The sequence below is a fragment of the Mustela nigripes genome, chromosome 3, assembly GCF_022355385.1.
Source record: "Mustela nigripes isolate SB6536 chromosome 3, MUSNIG.SB6536, whole genome shotgun sequence".
Classification (NCBI taxonomy): domain Eukaryota; kingdom Metazoa; phylum Chordata; class Mammalia; order Carnivora; family Mustelidae; genus Mustela; species Mustela nigripes.
Window position 1 is genome coordinate 186,357,065 of NC_081559.1, and position 16,593 is coordinate 186,373,657.

Below are 16,593 nucleotides of genomic sequence, written 5' to 3' on the forward strand. Positions count from 1 at the left end.
TTGGAAATAAGTCTTTTGTTTGAAATGGCTTTTGGTCCAAGAATGAAAGTAAACTTCTCATGTCTAAGTATTTATTTATATTGCCAAATATGCAGGACGGCTGAGGAGTAAGAGGGACAAGGAGGCATGCTAAAAGACTGCGGCTGTTGTACGCGGCTATTAAAAACCCAGCACAAAACAAGAGGGAAGAGAAACCCACTATTATCAGAAACTGTAAAACTGAGGGCTGTGACAGGGTGCAACCTGCAGCTCTTTTAAATAAATGCCTATGAATTCCACTTCCAGAAATGGTTTGAAATTAAATAAAACAATATAACTTACATCAATCTTTGAAGTTTTGGCAAATGCTCCCACTGGATGTACATGGTCATAGAGTATTATGACACCCACCATTACCCTCAAGCAGAATGACACCGTTTCTTCATTTGTAAATCTGCTTCTGTATTCCCTGGAGGGTAGAAAAGATATGGAGGGATGAGGCACATCACTATTTAATGAACTGATCCAACATTCAGTTGACCCTGAAGGATGTATCCTGTTGATCTCTAAAAGGAACGCTAACGTATGCCCCCCTTTCTCCAGGGTGAGATTCCCAGAGAACTGAGGTGGGTGCAGCAGGTATCACGTATTCTCATCTCTGTATGAACCCTCCTTGGAGTTATCACCCCTTCTGCTTGGCAGAGATGAGGCAAACTTAGAGAAATCAAAAGTAGCCCCACAGTAATGTTTTCAGGATAGGTGCTTTGTAAAGGTTGTTCCCGCCAATATGATGAAAAAAGCCACTAGCTTAATTGAGCAATATGCTTGCTATTTAGAAGCTAACTTAATCTAAGTATTTACATTATTATATCACTGGATTCTAATTTCACTAAAATTCACTCTTATTCTTCTCTCAATTGGGAAAAAGGGAAACAGAACTTTCATCTATCTATAAAGCAGCATGACATAGCAGAAGGCGTCCAGAACCAGGATGGGGCCATCCAGGCATGTGTGGCAGACCAGCCAGTGTGCATTCAAGTCCCTTCATTTCCCAGGACCTTGCTCCCCTAAAGAACAATGATAACGATGAATAGTTGCCCTCCTACTTCATAAAGTTTTCCAGTAAGATGATGTGTATACTACTGCTTTGGAAAATGAAAAGCTCCACAAAAACAAAAAGTTATCTAATAAGACCATTTGTTATTTAGGAATCCAGGAAGGATTCTTTCTTCCGGCTGCTAAGAAAATCCAGCCAGACAACACTATGGTATACATGATAAATGGCTTGAAAAGTGAAGGGAAACCCAGCAGAGAATTCAGATTAGTATTGGAAAAATAAATAAAGACTGAACTAATACTGAGAGAGGGGTTACGTGGAAGAGTAACTTTAGACCTCTAGCAAAAAGACAAGGTTCTTAATGAAAAGGAGAGAACGCTCCTTTTCATTAAGAAAAGGAGATAGCTCTTCCCCTATCTCCAATAAGAGCACCACAAAATTCCCCATTCCGAAGAGTCAAGTAAGCGAGTCTGACTGGCCTTAGGCCTTAGGCACCTGAAAATCCACTGTACTTTCTAGTTAACCAGTTACATTAAGCTCCAAATTATTTTAATATTGTTCACATATTAACTTTGGATACTTCAGATATACGTATTTTCCGCCTTCTAAATAAGACCTGTTCGTATCTAGACAACCGTTTCAAGAGGATTGTTAAAGTGAAAAAGAATCAGCTAATACTCACGGTGTTTCGAGCATGACTCTGCATACACTAGCCATGGTGCTTAGACAATCTGTGGTATTTTCTATTGGTAAATTTTTATTCTGTAAAAGTGTATGGAGGAAAAAAGTGAAAGTGATAGTTATTACTTAAGCATAATTTAAAACTTAGCATAATGTGAAAAACTGACAACTTTAAATGTTCGTTTCTACTCCTAATTTTGTTTTTTAAAAAAAAAGGGGGGGGGGGGACTAGATTCTAGATACTATTCCAAGCTCTAGGGAAATGGCTATGAGCCAGAGAACCAAAACCCTGCTCTCCTGAGAGTCACTTACATTGCCGCTGAGTGGAAACAATCATTACATGCAGACAGGCCCTTACAGGTCATGAGGTATAGGGATTTTATCCCAAGGATACTGAGAAGTCACTGGAAACATTTTATACAGAGGAAGAATGGCTTCTTCTTTAAGAAGAAGGGCTTTTTAAATGTTTGAAACATTTAAACAGAGGAAGAAGTGGTTTTTAAAAAGATTTTTTTGGCTGCTCTTTGGAGAAAGGACTACAGCGGGGCAAGAGCAGAAGAAGTAGGACCAGGGAGAACACGAATGCTGTAATCCAGGTCCGAGGTGAGAGGGCCGATCTGGAGAGGGAGAGCAAGAAAGGGGCTAAGTTTTCAGACTCAGGGTCTATTTTAGAGGGAGAGTCAATAAACTGTCTCACAGAGGAGATAAAAGAGGTGAGATAAAGAAAGGAATTCAGGATTATAACCTGTAAGTTACTTCCCTTTATAGTGGTACTATTAATTAAGACAGAAAAGACTGGAGAAAGGGCAGGGTCAGGAGGTAACACCCAACACTTTGTTTGGCCATGACACCACTGAGGTGTTGACTATACATCCAAAGGGAAGCTGCTCATAGGCAGGTAGATGCGTGCATGTGGGCCCTGGGGAAGGGACAGGACTCAGTGCTTACGCACTCAGAGCTGGCAATGTCACAGGGCCTGCGGAGGTCACCGTGGCTGCAGACAGGAAGAATAACACGAAGATAATCAACCATCCAGGCAACGCTTACCTCTGATACAAATTTTGTCGTGGCATCACTTAAGGTTTTCAGCATTGGGGTTGCCTCAGCATAAAACAAAGACATTCGATTTGCCAATTCATTATTTACTTCATTTTCTCCTTCTGCCTATGTAGAAAGTAAGAGCGTGTGATATCAGTTCACAAATTATTAAATATGATAACATCTATAAAAGAAGAGCCTAGGGCGCCTGGGTGGCTCAGTGGGTTAAGCCGCTGCCTTCGGCTCAGGTCATGATCTCAGGGTCCTGAGATCGAGTCCTGCGTCGGGCTCTCTGCTCAGCAGGGAGCCTGCTTCCCTCTCTCTCTCTGCCTGCCTCTCCATCTACTTGTGATTTCTCTCTGTCAAATAAATACATAAGATCTTAAAAAAAAAAAAAGAAGAGCCTAGGCAGAGTGCCTGTTTCACTAATGCTTGTTATTCTATTAAGTACCCTTCAATTATATTTCAGATCCTCGTGTGCAAATAATACTTAAATATTCTTTAAAACAGGTTAAAAATGATATTAAGCAATTTTTCAGAAAGATTAACATCTTTTAAAATATTGTAAATAATATTAAGCTGTTGAGTAAAACCTGGATGGGCTGCCTACTATAACAAGGCATTATTCTTAATGCTATGGAAGACAGGAAGATGAGGAAGACGCTGCCCCAGCCTCTGTTTTAGGATCACACAGGTACCCACAACACACTAAGAAGTAATGACCAAAAAAAAGAGGTGAGAGGAAGACTACATTAGACTGGAAGAAACTGAGACAGACAGACTCTGAAGACAGCCTTTGCAGATGGGCAGGTAGGCACAGCATTCCAAAAAGTCACGGAAGAAGAGCATGTTTTCAAGTGGCTTAGAGTAATCCAGTGTGTTCAAGTGGCTTAGAGTAATCCAGTGTGTTCAGTGTACAAGGGGCCACGGCCAGCGGACAGTAAGGTTGGGAAGGAAGGCTGGGGTCAGACTGCAGAGTGTCTTAAGAGCTAGCTTAAATTCGCATTTTTCTTCTGCATGTAATGGGGGGCCCCTGGACATGTTATTAGAAAGGAACAACAACTAGGTCAATTTTCTTTTTCTTTCTTTCTTTCTTTTTTTTTTTTTAAAGATTTTATTCATTTATTTGACAGAGAGAGAAATCACAAGTAGGCAGAGGCAAGCACGACAGGGAGGGGCGGCGGGGGGTGGTGGTGGTGGAAGCAGACCTCCCGCTGAGCAGGGAGCCCAATGCGGGGCTCAATCCCAGGACCCTGAGATTATGACCTGGGCTGAAGGCAGGTGCCAACCACCGAGGCATCCCTAAAGCAAACTGACTAATATTGGGGGGCGGAGTGTGCCAAAGGGACCATAGGTCAAAAAATGAGTTCTACAGAATGCCTCCCAACAAGAATGAGAATGAGGCTCTCTACTGGAACAGAAAAACAAAGATGAAAACGGGGGTGGGGAAGAGATGTGAAAGATATTTCACTTGGCAACAGTTGGATGTACCTGTAATTACTGAGGATGAAAGACAGGGCAAAGATGATTTTATGGTGTCTGGCCTTGAGAGGTAGCAGGACAGCTATAACAGGAGGACTGACTGGGTGTTACGTGTTTTGATTTGATTTGATTCGATTTGACATGGTGGATATGAAAAAGACAAATGATAAGTCAACATCACAGCAGAAACTGGTCTATGCAAAACCAAACTGATGTAAAATAACAGATGCTTCATGGAAGAGAAATCCTTTTCCTACCAAGGCCCATCTTACAATAGACACTTCAGGAAATACTGACTCAATGAAAAAAGAAAAAGAAAAAAAAAAGAATGGTCGCTCCTTTGGCACTTTCTTCTTTTTATTTTTCCTTTGGCACTTTCTTTAACCTCTTACGCCACTTACCACTCCTTACACACTTATGTAATCTTTAGTATTAAACTATCCAGTTGAGGCTACAAGGCTGATCCTAGAAATTTCCCCATTTTTCACACCAATTAGCACAATGTAGGTTCCTCAAAATCCCTAAAGAAATAGAGAACAATTTCTTTCTATTTAAGGTTTTACTTACGGTATTTGACTCCCTGGATGTAGAAAAGGGTAAAGACAAGGAGAAATCAAGGCAAATCAAGCCCAAGTAAAGCAGAAGAGCATTTATGTAGCCAAGGAACAGGCACAGGAGTGCTCACGGTCCATGAGCTTGCTCTCCCCTCTTGCCAACATCAGTATCCTCCCATTCCAGTCAAATTCTCTCCAGGATTCTTCCATTCTAAGACTGTGGAGTCAAAAAACTCACAACCATGATTTCACAAAGTTTTTGTGCAATTTAAATGAGAATCCACATGAGGCACCTGACTGGCTTGGTCAGGGGCTCTTGATCTTGGGGTTGTGAGTTTGAGCCCCATGTGAAGTGTAAAGATTACTTAAAAATCTTTTCTAAAAAATTACTTAAAAAGATTACTTAAAAAGATTACTTAAAAATCTTTTCTAAAAAATCAAAAAATAAATAAAATGAGACTACACAGGGAATTTTTAAGTATCAATGTTGTATGAACAGACAGCAACTGTACTGAAGGAAGGAGTCATGGCGATTGAAGGGACTCAGTGGAAGGGCAGTCGGGGGCATCCTGCCCTTTCCTCCCACAGCGACAGCCCGTAGTGAGTTACCGACTTTATCATCAGCTTGAACTTCATCTGAATGGACGAGCACATGAACAAGCAAACTAACGGCTATCATTACTATACCCAATTCAAAGCATTGACTTACTGGGACGTTATTAATCCTCATACGACTCAATGTTCTTCTGTAATAGCTGAAATCATTCTGTATGGCGGGATTTGTCATCTAAAGAAGACATTCACGAAAGAAAAACGTATTATGCACGCTAAATGACAGTGTAAAAATTAAGTGAAAAATCTCCTAAATACAGCTTTAACGAGTTAAGTGACAGCTCCCTAATTTAAGAACTAAAACTGGCATAACCCAAGATAGCTTTTTGTACCTAAATCACATAACATTGTACTTAGTCCTTCTGAATATAAACCACGTAAACTGTTTTATAGTCATGATCCATATACTTCCCTTCTTTTCAGTAATTTTAGGTAACATATGAAATAAACGGTTGTTTCCCAAAAACCAGTATTATCAAATAAAAGAAAAAAGAAGAAACATGTAAGCACTTAGTTTTGAATTAATACAATAAAAAGTATGTATGTCTTGGTACGTCTATATGGTCAACAGTGCAATCCTCAGACTAAAATTTTATATACAAATTCTTTGTGCTCAAAGTATTAATAAAAGAGAATCGCTTCCTATTTTGTAAAATAAATAGAAGGCTGTAATTAGGAATCCACCTCTACCACCTATCAGATAGGGTCCTCGAGGTCTTGGAAAGTTCCACCTCACACCTGGTTACTGTGACAGAGTCTCAAGTGGATCAGGTCTCCTCACATGAGAGTTACTACCTATTTCTTTACACTCAGTCCTTCCAACAATGTGGGGGTGGGGAGAGTGTGCAGGGAAATAGGAAGACAACATAGAGAGATAAGAAGGCAGGCAGGCAGGCACAAGGAAGAAAGGAAATCTCTTAACATCTTTATATAAAGGGATGCTGAAAATTAGGGATGAGTAGAGAAGAAAAAAATAGTATTAGAAAAGGTGAATATTGCTCCAGAGATATTTTTAAAATGAAGTTAAATGAAGACAAACTATGGGGTAATTTGCTATTTGCTACACGTATAATACATCAAAAGATTTGCCCTTTTAAATGTAGTTTTCCATGTTTTGCAATGAACCAACAGACACCACGTAAACACACTGTGAAGGTCTCCAGGCATTTCCTACTGTGCTCACTTAGAGGCTCACGACATCCATGCACCTCAGGGCCAGTAGGGAGGCCTACCTTGAGCTCGTCGAACCGGAGTGTGAAATGAAGAATCTCTGCGAACTGTTTGGCAAGAGCCTGCTCTCGCTCTAGATGCTGCGTGGGAGAGTACGGGGTACTTGTCAAGGCTCCCAGAAGACCTCTTAGTGCTGCTTCTACAGAAAGGAAGATTAAAATCTTAGGCTGTAGCTCCCTGATTTTTATTTAAAAATGAGCAATTTATAAATGTTATGATTTTAATTCCCATAAAAATAAGGTCTCTTCAAAAGCCAGATCATCTAAATATAATCACTGAAATGGAACAGTGTTAAACAGAATAAAAACCTTGAAGGAACCAATTCAGCTTTAAAATTTCATAAACCCAAATTCAAAATAACACAGAATGCAAATCTAATGAATTTAACACCAGGATCAAACAGCAAATGTTCTGTTTTCATCATTCTACGTAGTGTTGGTTTTTATGAACTGGTAAAGGGTTACCCTACAGCTGAGTAACTTTCAGTGGCATCATGTCCACACAGTCAAATCTCCACATGGCTGGGAATCAATCAGCAACTGTTCGTACTTTGAATATGTTGCTTATTTATAAACACAAATTGCTTTCTTTCAGATACTAAGGGAAATGAAGTTTTTGATTTAATAATTAGCTTCCTATCTTAGAGCTTGGCATCTTAGAATCACAATATAAATATCCTGATTCATTATGTAAGTAAAACGGTTCCTTCGAAATAAATGCTTTTTGGAACTAATACATACTGTGTTTAAAAATAGATATATTTCACTTCAAAAAAAAAAAAATCAAAGAAATCAAACTAATTCATTCATAGATTCCAGAATCAGAAAGAAATGCCAGACTCTATTCAGAGAAAACAGGAACTTACGGTAGTAGATGGTGATCCAACATTAATGAAAAACTGTCAGATTACTAATATTTATTAATAATAAATTTATCAGATCATCAACCCTTAACTTAAAAAAATACCAGCTCTACTATTTATGAAGACCCTAATAAGAACTAACATCTCTACTACGCATATGACTTGGTCTCCTATTAAACTTTCACCGTCAACTAGGACATGAGCATTACGATGGGTACATACTGAGTTTCAAAGATTTAGACTCCCAAGGGTATAGCTAGTAAATGCCAGATGTTTCTGACTCGACAGCCTTATTCTTTCTACCACAGTACATAACTGACTGTCTCTCAAATAAAGCAACACTCTACCCAGCCTTCTGTAACCTTCTAAAACGCTCATCTATGGATTACTACACAGGAGGTACTTCTTGTATGTCTAATAGTGCTGGTACTAAGCTAGATACTACAGAGACATTATTTGTCACCTACACAATAACTCCAAACAATAGTTCTTATCTCTTTTACAGCAAGTCAGAAAAAGTCCTGTCGACCGTGTGCCAGGCACTAGGGGAACAGAGATGAAAGCAGACATGCTCCTTATGCCCACACGGAGCATGACTACACAGAGAAGAAAGACAAATTATTATCGTTGTGATGTGTGTTAAGAAGTACATGATACAATGACAAAATATAAAAATAGAACTCACCTAGTTTAAGGCTCAGGAAAAGACCTCTCTGAGTAAGTGACATTTGGGCTGAGACTGAGGTGTGCATTAAAGATGAAAAAGAGGCAGGGAGCCTGCTTCTCCCTCTGCCTCTGTCTGCCTGTGCTTGCTCTCGCTTCTCTCTCTATGACAAATAAATAAAATAAAAAATCTTAAAAAAAAAGTGGGACGCCTGGGTGGCTCAGTTGGTTAAGCGGCTGCCTTCGGCTCAGGTCATGATCCCAGCGTCCTGGGATCAAGTCCCACGTCGGGCTCCTTGCTTGGCAGGGAGCCTGCTTCTCCCTCTGCCTCTGTCTGCCTGTGCTTGCTCTCGCTTCTCTCTCTATGACAAATAAATAAAATTAAAAAAATCTTTAAAGATGAAAAAGAGTTTGCAGGCAGGGCAGTGAGCCCGATCCTGAGCTGAGAAGAGCAGGACACAGCAGAGGAATGGCAAGAAGACCAATACATGTAGAAAAGAGAGCACAAGGAGGAGAGTAACCTAAGACCAGAACAATACGTGTGTAATTTATGTGCCATAGTAAGTATTCTGGTCTTGTCATCCTAATGTCCCTGGAGAAACTACTTGAGCAGGGTGGTGCTATCATCAGATTAACATTTATAAAAACTCCATGTCATCTGCTATGTGTAGAATGGATTGCAGAAGTACAGATGGTTTACAGAAGTGCAAGAGTGGATGTGAAGGTCAACTAAAAGGAAAAACACATTTTAGGTATTTTAAAAAATGGCTTACTCATCTCTTGAGATTCATTCTGTCTGTCAGTATTAATGTAAGTGGAAAGCAAAGTTCGAGAGAGATGAGAATAGTAAAAAACCGTTAAACACACACACGCACACCAATACTGTTACAGGCTGTTAAAGAAAAAAGAAATTTGGGGCGCCTGGGTGGCTCAGTGGGTTAAGCCGCTGCCTTCGGCTCAGGTCATGATCTCAGGGTCCTGGGATCGAGTCCCGCATCGGGCTCTCTGCTCAGCGGGGAGCCTGCTTCCTCCTCTCTCTCTCTCTGCCTGCCTCTCTGTCTACTTGTGATCTCTCTCTGTCAAATAAATAAATAAAATCTTTAAAAAAAAAAAAAAAAAAAAGAAAAAAAAGAAAAAAGAAAAAAGAAATTTGCATTTCCGAGACTTTATCAAGTCTCAGGGTAAAATTAACATTCAAGGCCCCCCCACCCCCAAAGAGTGCAGTCCAGTCACTAGGCTGAGCTGGGCTGGACAATAACCATGTTGGAGAACTTCTGTCCCTGAATGGCTGAAGCACTCAAGGGCAAATCTGCGAAAAAGGGGCATCTCAAGACAATGGCACTGCATATCTGCCTCTGGGACACCTAGACCAGCCTCTCATTTTGAGAGCCTCTGTGGATACAAAACAATCCTACTAGTCTTTAATGCCCTGTGTCAAGAAAGGAATCAGAGACAGAAGATCCCAGAAGACGGCTCAGGTCTCTGGCTGAGTTGTAAAGAAACGGATGTCAAGGAGACGGTGATGTAGGGATTGGTCTTCCAGATGGAGCTCCTAAAACAAAATCACGTGAACAGGATTCTTAGGAAAGGTGACAAGAAGAAATTAACAAGTTACTAAGTTCTAGAAGAAATTAGCTGGTAGATCAGTGCACAACGTTACAAGGAAGAGACTACTGGGAAAAATAATAAAGACAGATTAGTCCACAAGTAGAACAATAATGGGAAATGACTGGATGCCTAGGAAGAGGAGGCCCCTGTCCAAAGTTCTCCTTTAGAGATAAGCATTTATTCTCACCACTGCCATCCACATCTAAATCAAAGACTTATATCGGAACTTAAATCCTCAGAAGAGAACACAAAAGATGTGGATGGTGGGTGACTTAACATAGCCAAGAAACATGACCACACTCATTGTGGGCAATCTAGCCCAGAGAAAGCGAGCCAACATGTTGGAGAGACCTACCCATTATGATCTCAGGGGATGGTCCCTATTAATAAGCCCCTGAAACAGGAAGATGACTGAGGAAAGACAAAGGAGTCTGTTTATTGTCTGATCATACAACCCTCACTGAGTTGCCTCAACTAGGAAGGCCTCAGACTAAAATAAGCAGGTACAGAATATTCCCCAGGCCGGCAATATTAATCTTATAGCCTAAGGTCAGTGTATCTTCCCAATTAGTAGAGTGATCCCTTCCCCCTCTCTCTAGAAGGATGCAAACTGGCAAGGGATCAGGGTCCCTCTTCTGGAATACACACCACAGTGTATCTGCAGTGCTGAGGCCAAACACCCTCTCCTTGGGATAGCACGATTCTGAAGGATCATGTGGATCTTAACAGGTGGTGCTTTGTGGGCTATTTGTAATGTTTATCCTCACCGGTGGCTCAAGCAGGAACAAAAGAGACAAAAGGTTTAGTGGATATAAACCAGATGGCCTACCAGACTTGAAGTCCAGATAGGGTACTGAAAATCAGAGAATTTAAGTCATGTGATCAAGACCACACAACTAATACATGGCAAACACCAGATTTCTAATAGGAAGCTATGCCTCCAAAGCCTAAAATCTGTATTATTGCTCCTCCTAAATACCTAATACATATCTGATACATCAAATGTGTGTATTCATTTTTTTAAAAAAAGATTTTATTTATTTATTTGACAGAGAGAGAGATCACAAGCAGAGGGAGAAGCAGACTTCCCATTGAGCAGGGAGCCTGATGTGGGGCTCCATCCCAAGGACCCTGGGATTATGACCTGAACCCAAGGCAGACCCTTAACGACTGAGCCACCCAGGAACCCCCAGATGTGTGTATTCATTAGTTCACCCTCACTCACTCAAGAAACAGTGAGCTCCTATCATATGTAAACAAGGCTATGTTACTGTCCACAAAGAACCCGGAAACATTATTAACCAGGTTACTGGGGAAGAGATGAGGAGTAAATTGTCCTATATTAAATTTGTACTTTCCTATAGTCCTTAGAGTAATCAAAGTTCCAGGCTCCCACATGACGGTATGAAAAACGATAGCTTCTTGCTATTACCTATGTTATAATATACTCTGGTGAAATGGAACAGAGACCACTAGCCTGATTTAATTCCGATAGTTAAAACATGAGAAAACATGTAACCCTGACTGGTTTGGCCTATTTTACAATTATTCTTTTCTAACTGGCAAATGCTAAGAGACCAAGATGAGTCTGAGTAGGCCTGAACACCATCCAAAGCAATGTAACTTCAAATGCAGCCAGGAACTAGCAGCACAACAAACACTCTAAATATGAAGGAGTCAAGATGATAATCACAATTAAAACACTTCAGTCCAATGAAGCTACAAAATTACAGATTACAGAGATACTTGATCAAAAGGTTGGCAGTGTGAAAGAAATGACTGTCCTGTTGAGGTAATAAGCTACAATTTTTACTTCTAGTAAAAAAAGGATAATTTGTAACAATACTTCTATTTCAATAATCTGTACCTTTAACAGTCTGTCCTTCATCTAAGAAAAAGAGCAGTTCTCTTAGTTTTTAAAAAATGTAGGCATTTCAAAAAACAACAACAAAAAAAAGTAGGCATTTTTTAAAAATTGAACTTCAGCTTTGAAGTAGGTTGCAGACCCAAGTGGCCTAGTAGCCAATATGAAAGTTATGGAGAGCCAGATAGAAAAAACTAGGAAGTGACAGTGACCTACTGCAAACTATAACACTCAAGCCCTACACCAATGGACACAGAGATGCTTTGCCATAGAGATCGCTCCAGCCAATACCAATCAACTGCCCAAGCTAATGATTTTTTCAAGACATCTAGAGACTTAAAAACATACTAATAAACAACAAAACACAGAACTCAAGTAATTACCAATTTCTAAAACCTGGCAACTTATGTCTTTCAAATTACTCCAACAGCTAACTACCTAAATCTTAACCTGCTCTTCCTCCTCCTTTAACAGAAAGGGAATTCCAATTCTGCTTACTCACTATATGGAAGATACAATTCTGATCTTTGAGTAATTTTTCCCACACCAGGGAAAAAGCAAATGGTTTTGAACGCTTTTTGTTTTAATAACTCCCCAGATAATTTTGGGCACATCATCAACTTGCTATTTCTCATCTTGTACCATTTTAGATACATGAACTGACCATAATCAGCAATTATTTTTAAGGACACAAAAATCTAAATAACCCAAGGGCCTGATGATTAGTTCCCACACATGGGACAGGATGTGCTGTAGAGCTGGAGAGAAATTCTAGCACGTGTTTCCAGGACCCTTTAGGCTAAAATAAACAAATAAGAAAGTAAGTAAGTAAATAAATAAATAAAATCAGGCATTTCCTTATGGAAGTTATAATTTATTGGGGGAAATGGTCTAAATAACTTAAAGACCTAGGTTGATAGGGATGATACAATTATGCTGTAATATTACAGTCTAACAAGATTGCTGTACCTATGTAGCATATAAATTTAGCAAGGTGAATATAAAATACTCTACATTAATTCCTTATCAATAAATGACTTTTTCACTAGGGAAGTCATAATTATGAAACTTTCAACTTACCTAACCTCTGAGAAAATTCATAAAATGTCTTTAATTTGCCTACTAGTGGGACAACTGCACCCCAAGCCTTCTCTTGCAACTTCTCATCTGCTGGATGCTGGATTGCCTTCAAAATCCAAAGAATAAAAATAGTTAGAGCTTTAAAAATCAAAACAGTATTATTTTTACATTAAAATATAGGTTTCGGCAAACACAGGAAACCCTGGTATACTTGATAAAATACGACCTGCCTTTCAGACCACTAAGCAATCTTTTGTGAACACGGAGGGGTCACTCCCAAAGAAAGGTATTTTCTTGCTTTTATCTTTCTTTTGCTTTTCGTACTCTTTTATGGAACTTAAGGCCTTTTTTTTTTAACCATCTGGTTTGTTTTCTCTAACATTTTCAAACAAGCTAAACATGCTATCTGAAAGTTGAAACTCATAACCAAAATGGGGGAGTGTCTGGGGGGTTCTTCTTATAAACATTATCAGGAGGTATCGACATGTTTAGATTTTCCAAAGGCAACTAGTACTCTGACTCCATCCACACTAAACTGAAAAACAAGAAAGCAAAATAAAATTGAAAGCAGACAGATTTAGGGAATGCTCTGAATAAATAAGCTACAAACTAAACAAATGGGCTATGTATTATTTACACAATGCGTCTTATAAGCTTTCCGCTACATGAAAATTTTGATTTTTTTATGTAAAACTTTTTTTTTAAAGATCATATTCATTTATTTGAGAGACAGGTAAGAGCATGAGAAGGAGAGAGGGAGGCAGAGGGAGAGGGACAAGCAGTTTCCCCATCAAGAGGGAGCCCTGGCAGGGCTGGATCCCAGGATTCCAGAAGTCCAGGACCCCAAGATCCCAAGACGACCTAAGCCTAAATCAGATGCTCAACCAACTAGGCCACCCAGGTGCCCCTATATAAAATGTTTATGAATTCTATCCAAACACAGTAGGATTCTGAAGTGAATCCCATTTATGTCACTACCTACAATTTTAATATTAAAGAAAATCAGACATTACATGTAACAATCCTTCTTTCACATTAACATGAATATTTCAAAGGGACTGTGATACTGTCCTGACAAATACGAAAAGTTCTTTTAGCCTCAAGACCCAGTCTCAGCAATGCTTTATATCAAGTGGTAAAAATCTGTTTATTATTCAGGAAATAACCAAACAGATAAAAATTAAAATTTTCTTTTCTTGAGAAGCATATCCAACTTCTCTTGCAAGAGCTAAGAATTATTTTCAAAATAATAACTCATTCTCATAATATCAAAATGGTCTGGCAAACATACCTACTTTCACAACTGAGTGAGTTAACTGCTTCCCTGACCCTGCCCTGCCTGCATTTAGACTGGGACACTGGTTGCTCTTATATGATAACATGTTATGGTTCTCACTGTAATTGTGATTCCTTTTCCTTTCATATTAGTTTCACTGCGTTAGGCGACATTTCTGGTACAGCACCCAGACAGCCCAACATGCAAAGGACACTCAGTACAGGTTAGCGGTGAGACTGTCATGGAGCAGATATGTTAACTCCCAGCTCCAAAAATGTCACAACTGGTATAGATTCATCAAAACAGTAGCTGAGTGTTCTTATTTCCCTCACCAGTGGCCTATCCTAGAGAATAAGCTTTGTTTATTTAACAGATTCTGTATTAAATCAAATTTTATTCTATTTCAATCATGTTTACTAAAATGTTACTTAAACAAAAATATAAGTAATTCCACGTCCACAGCACAGGTTTGTACATTTACCTTGCTCTTGAATGATACTGTTTTGGAGAATATTTTCTAAAATGTAATCTAAAAAAAAATTTTATAGATCTCATTTTACAACTGGCCAAACAGACCTCCAAAAAAGGAAACCATTTTATAATAGCACTTGCATTAAAATCACTACCTTCATAAACCAACCAATATTGAACTTTTAACAATTATTGTATATAGTAAAACTGCTTGACAGTGATGTGCATTTATTAGTAAATCTGAACACTTTATTTCTATTGTCTGTGTTTTTTCATAGGTAGAATAGTAGTTCTCCCAAGTTTATTTAAGTCTTTCTATTGACAGTTACTGTAGTGGTATCTGTTCTCTGTATATTTGTATATAATCAGCTTTTATTTGTACCTTCCTTTCTTGTTTTCCTATTATTCTGAAATATGCTATTTCTGCTTATAGAGTTCAACCCAGACATCAATATGCATTCCTCAGTGAAAGTTTCTTCAAATGCTTGAATAGTTACACACTTACCTTAATCTACAGATTTAAATGCTATTTTGTTTTCTAGCTTACATATTTTTTATCTATTTTATTTACCTACTTCTCTGTCCTTAATTCCTTTACCAAAGAATTAATGAAGGTACCTTAATAGGTAGCCTGGTAAGGTGAATCTCTTACTATCTCTTGTGTTTCTCCCCTTTCCTTTTAGTGTTATTTTTCTATGTAAACTCTAACTCTGTGACATGTATTTATTTGCCCGCACTACCAACCACGGAATGCTACAAATGCACTGAATATGGTGACGGCGCTAAACTGGGTGACCATAGGGTCCTACGGTACTCCAACCTTTGGTCACTGCCTCTAAAATTCCTGGTTTCACAGCTCCCTAAGTCCTCTTTGAAATGACTCCTAAAGGTTTCCATCATTTTACTGTCTTTTAGAAGATGACAACTACATTCAATTAAGTCAATAGATGCATTTCATTAAGTCAATATAAAGACTGTAGTGAGCCTTTCCACAAAGAAGGAGAGTAACCCTTCACTTGGTTAAATTAAAAAAATCCTAAGGGCTCTAACCTTAAAAACAGATAAAAGTCTGCATCTCTATAGTTTTTTTCTTTATTGCTTATGGGAAACAACTGTAACCAGCTATCAGAATTCAACCATAAAACTTTAAAAAATTTAATGATATAATACTGAACAATTAAAAATAATTTGTAGCACTGATAATCAATATGAAGACACTAAAACACTTTTAGAACAAACTATGAATTGTTGTGACCTACAGGAAAAGAATTTGTCAATTAGTTAATTAAATCCTGTTTAATCATTTAAATCTTCCATTTCCACAAATGTTTGGATTTTTCAAATTATGTTTAAATGTTTAGGATTTGAATTTCACAGAAATGGTTACATGCCTTTATTTACTGAAATCTAAAGGTTTCACTTAAGCTAATGATACTGGCAAGATTCGTCTAAGCTCTTGTATTTATTTCTTCGACAGTTACTAAGTGCTTCCTAAACACTGTTTTAGGTGCTGATGACACACCAATTAGTAAGAAACCAGGTTTACCCTCCTCCTCAAGCTGGAGGTGGCAGTGAAGTTATCAACATTAAATTTCAATAATTTTTTTAAAAAGTGATAGTTACCGTAAAAGAAATGTGTGCAAAGCACTGGGGCAAGACAGTAGGGGAAGTAATTACTGAGATGTGAAGGAAGGAAAGTGTACGTGTGTAAGACGTTCAAGAAACAAACAGCCCAAGCCAGGAGAGCTTAAAAAAAAAAAAAATGAATTCACAATATCTATAATTTCCCTCAGCTCATGCTATCACCAATGGCTAATCTAAACCAGAAACCCTGGAATCATTAACTCCCCTTCTCCCTTATATTAAACATCCAGTCAATCACCAAAACCTGTGGCCCCTTGGTCCAAAACTAAATCGTCTTGAATCATCTTCTGGTACCTACACTTAATTCTGCCTTCATTAACACTACAAATGTCATCAGAGGAATGGAGCTGGTATGCGGGCCGTAAAACCAACAGACTGCTCCTTGACAACCTCTGCACTGTTAGTTATACAGAAGAATAGAAGAAGCAGAAGGGTGGGAAAAAATGAAGAAACAAGACAATGCCCTTAAGAAATGCATCATGAGAAAGAGAT

At 38.7% G+C, this 16,593-nt stretch overlaps 1 protein-coding gene across 7 annotated transcripts in view; it reads right to left on the bottom strand.

Moving 5' to 3' along the window:
• Window positions 1-16,593, bottom strand: part of CYRIB (CYFIP related Rac1 interactor B) — a 146,030-nt gene that overhangs the window by 8,722 nt on the left and 120,715 nt on the right. For 6 of the 7 annotated variants that reach the window (XM_059395164.1, XM_059395168.1, XM_059395167.1 and 3 more), the window contains 6 exons: window positions 12,711-12,816; window positions 6,636-6,772; window positions 5,501-5,578; window positions 2,765-2,881; window positions 1,719-1,798; window positions 322-448 (listed from right to left, as the gene is read on the bottom strand). In XM_059395164.1, coding sequence (XP_059251147.1) covers window positions 322-448; window positions 1,719-1,798; window positions 2,765-2,881; window positions 5,501-5,578; window positions 6,636-6,772; window positions 12,711-12,816 — 645 coding nt within the window. The remainder of the gene's footprint in view (window positions 1-321; window positions 449-1,718; window positions 1,799-2,764; window positions 2,882-5,500; window positions 5,579-6,635; window positions 6,773-12,710; window positions 12,817-16,593) is intronic. The other variant, XM_059395169.1, reaches the window with a different exon arrangement.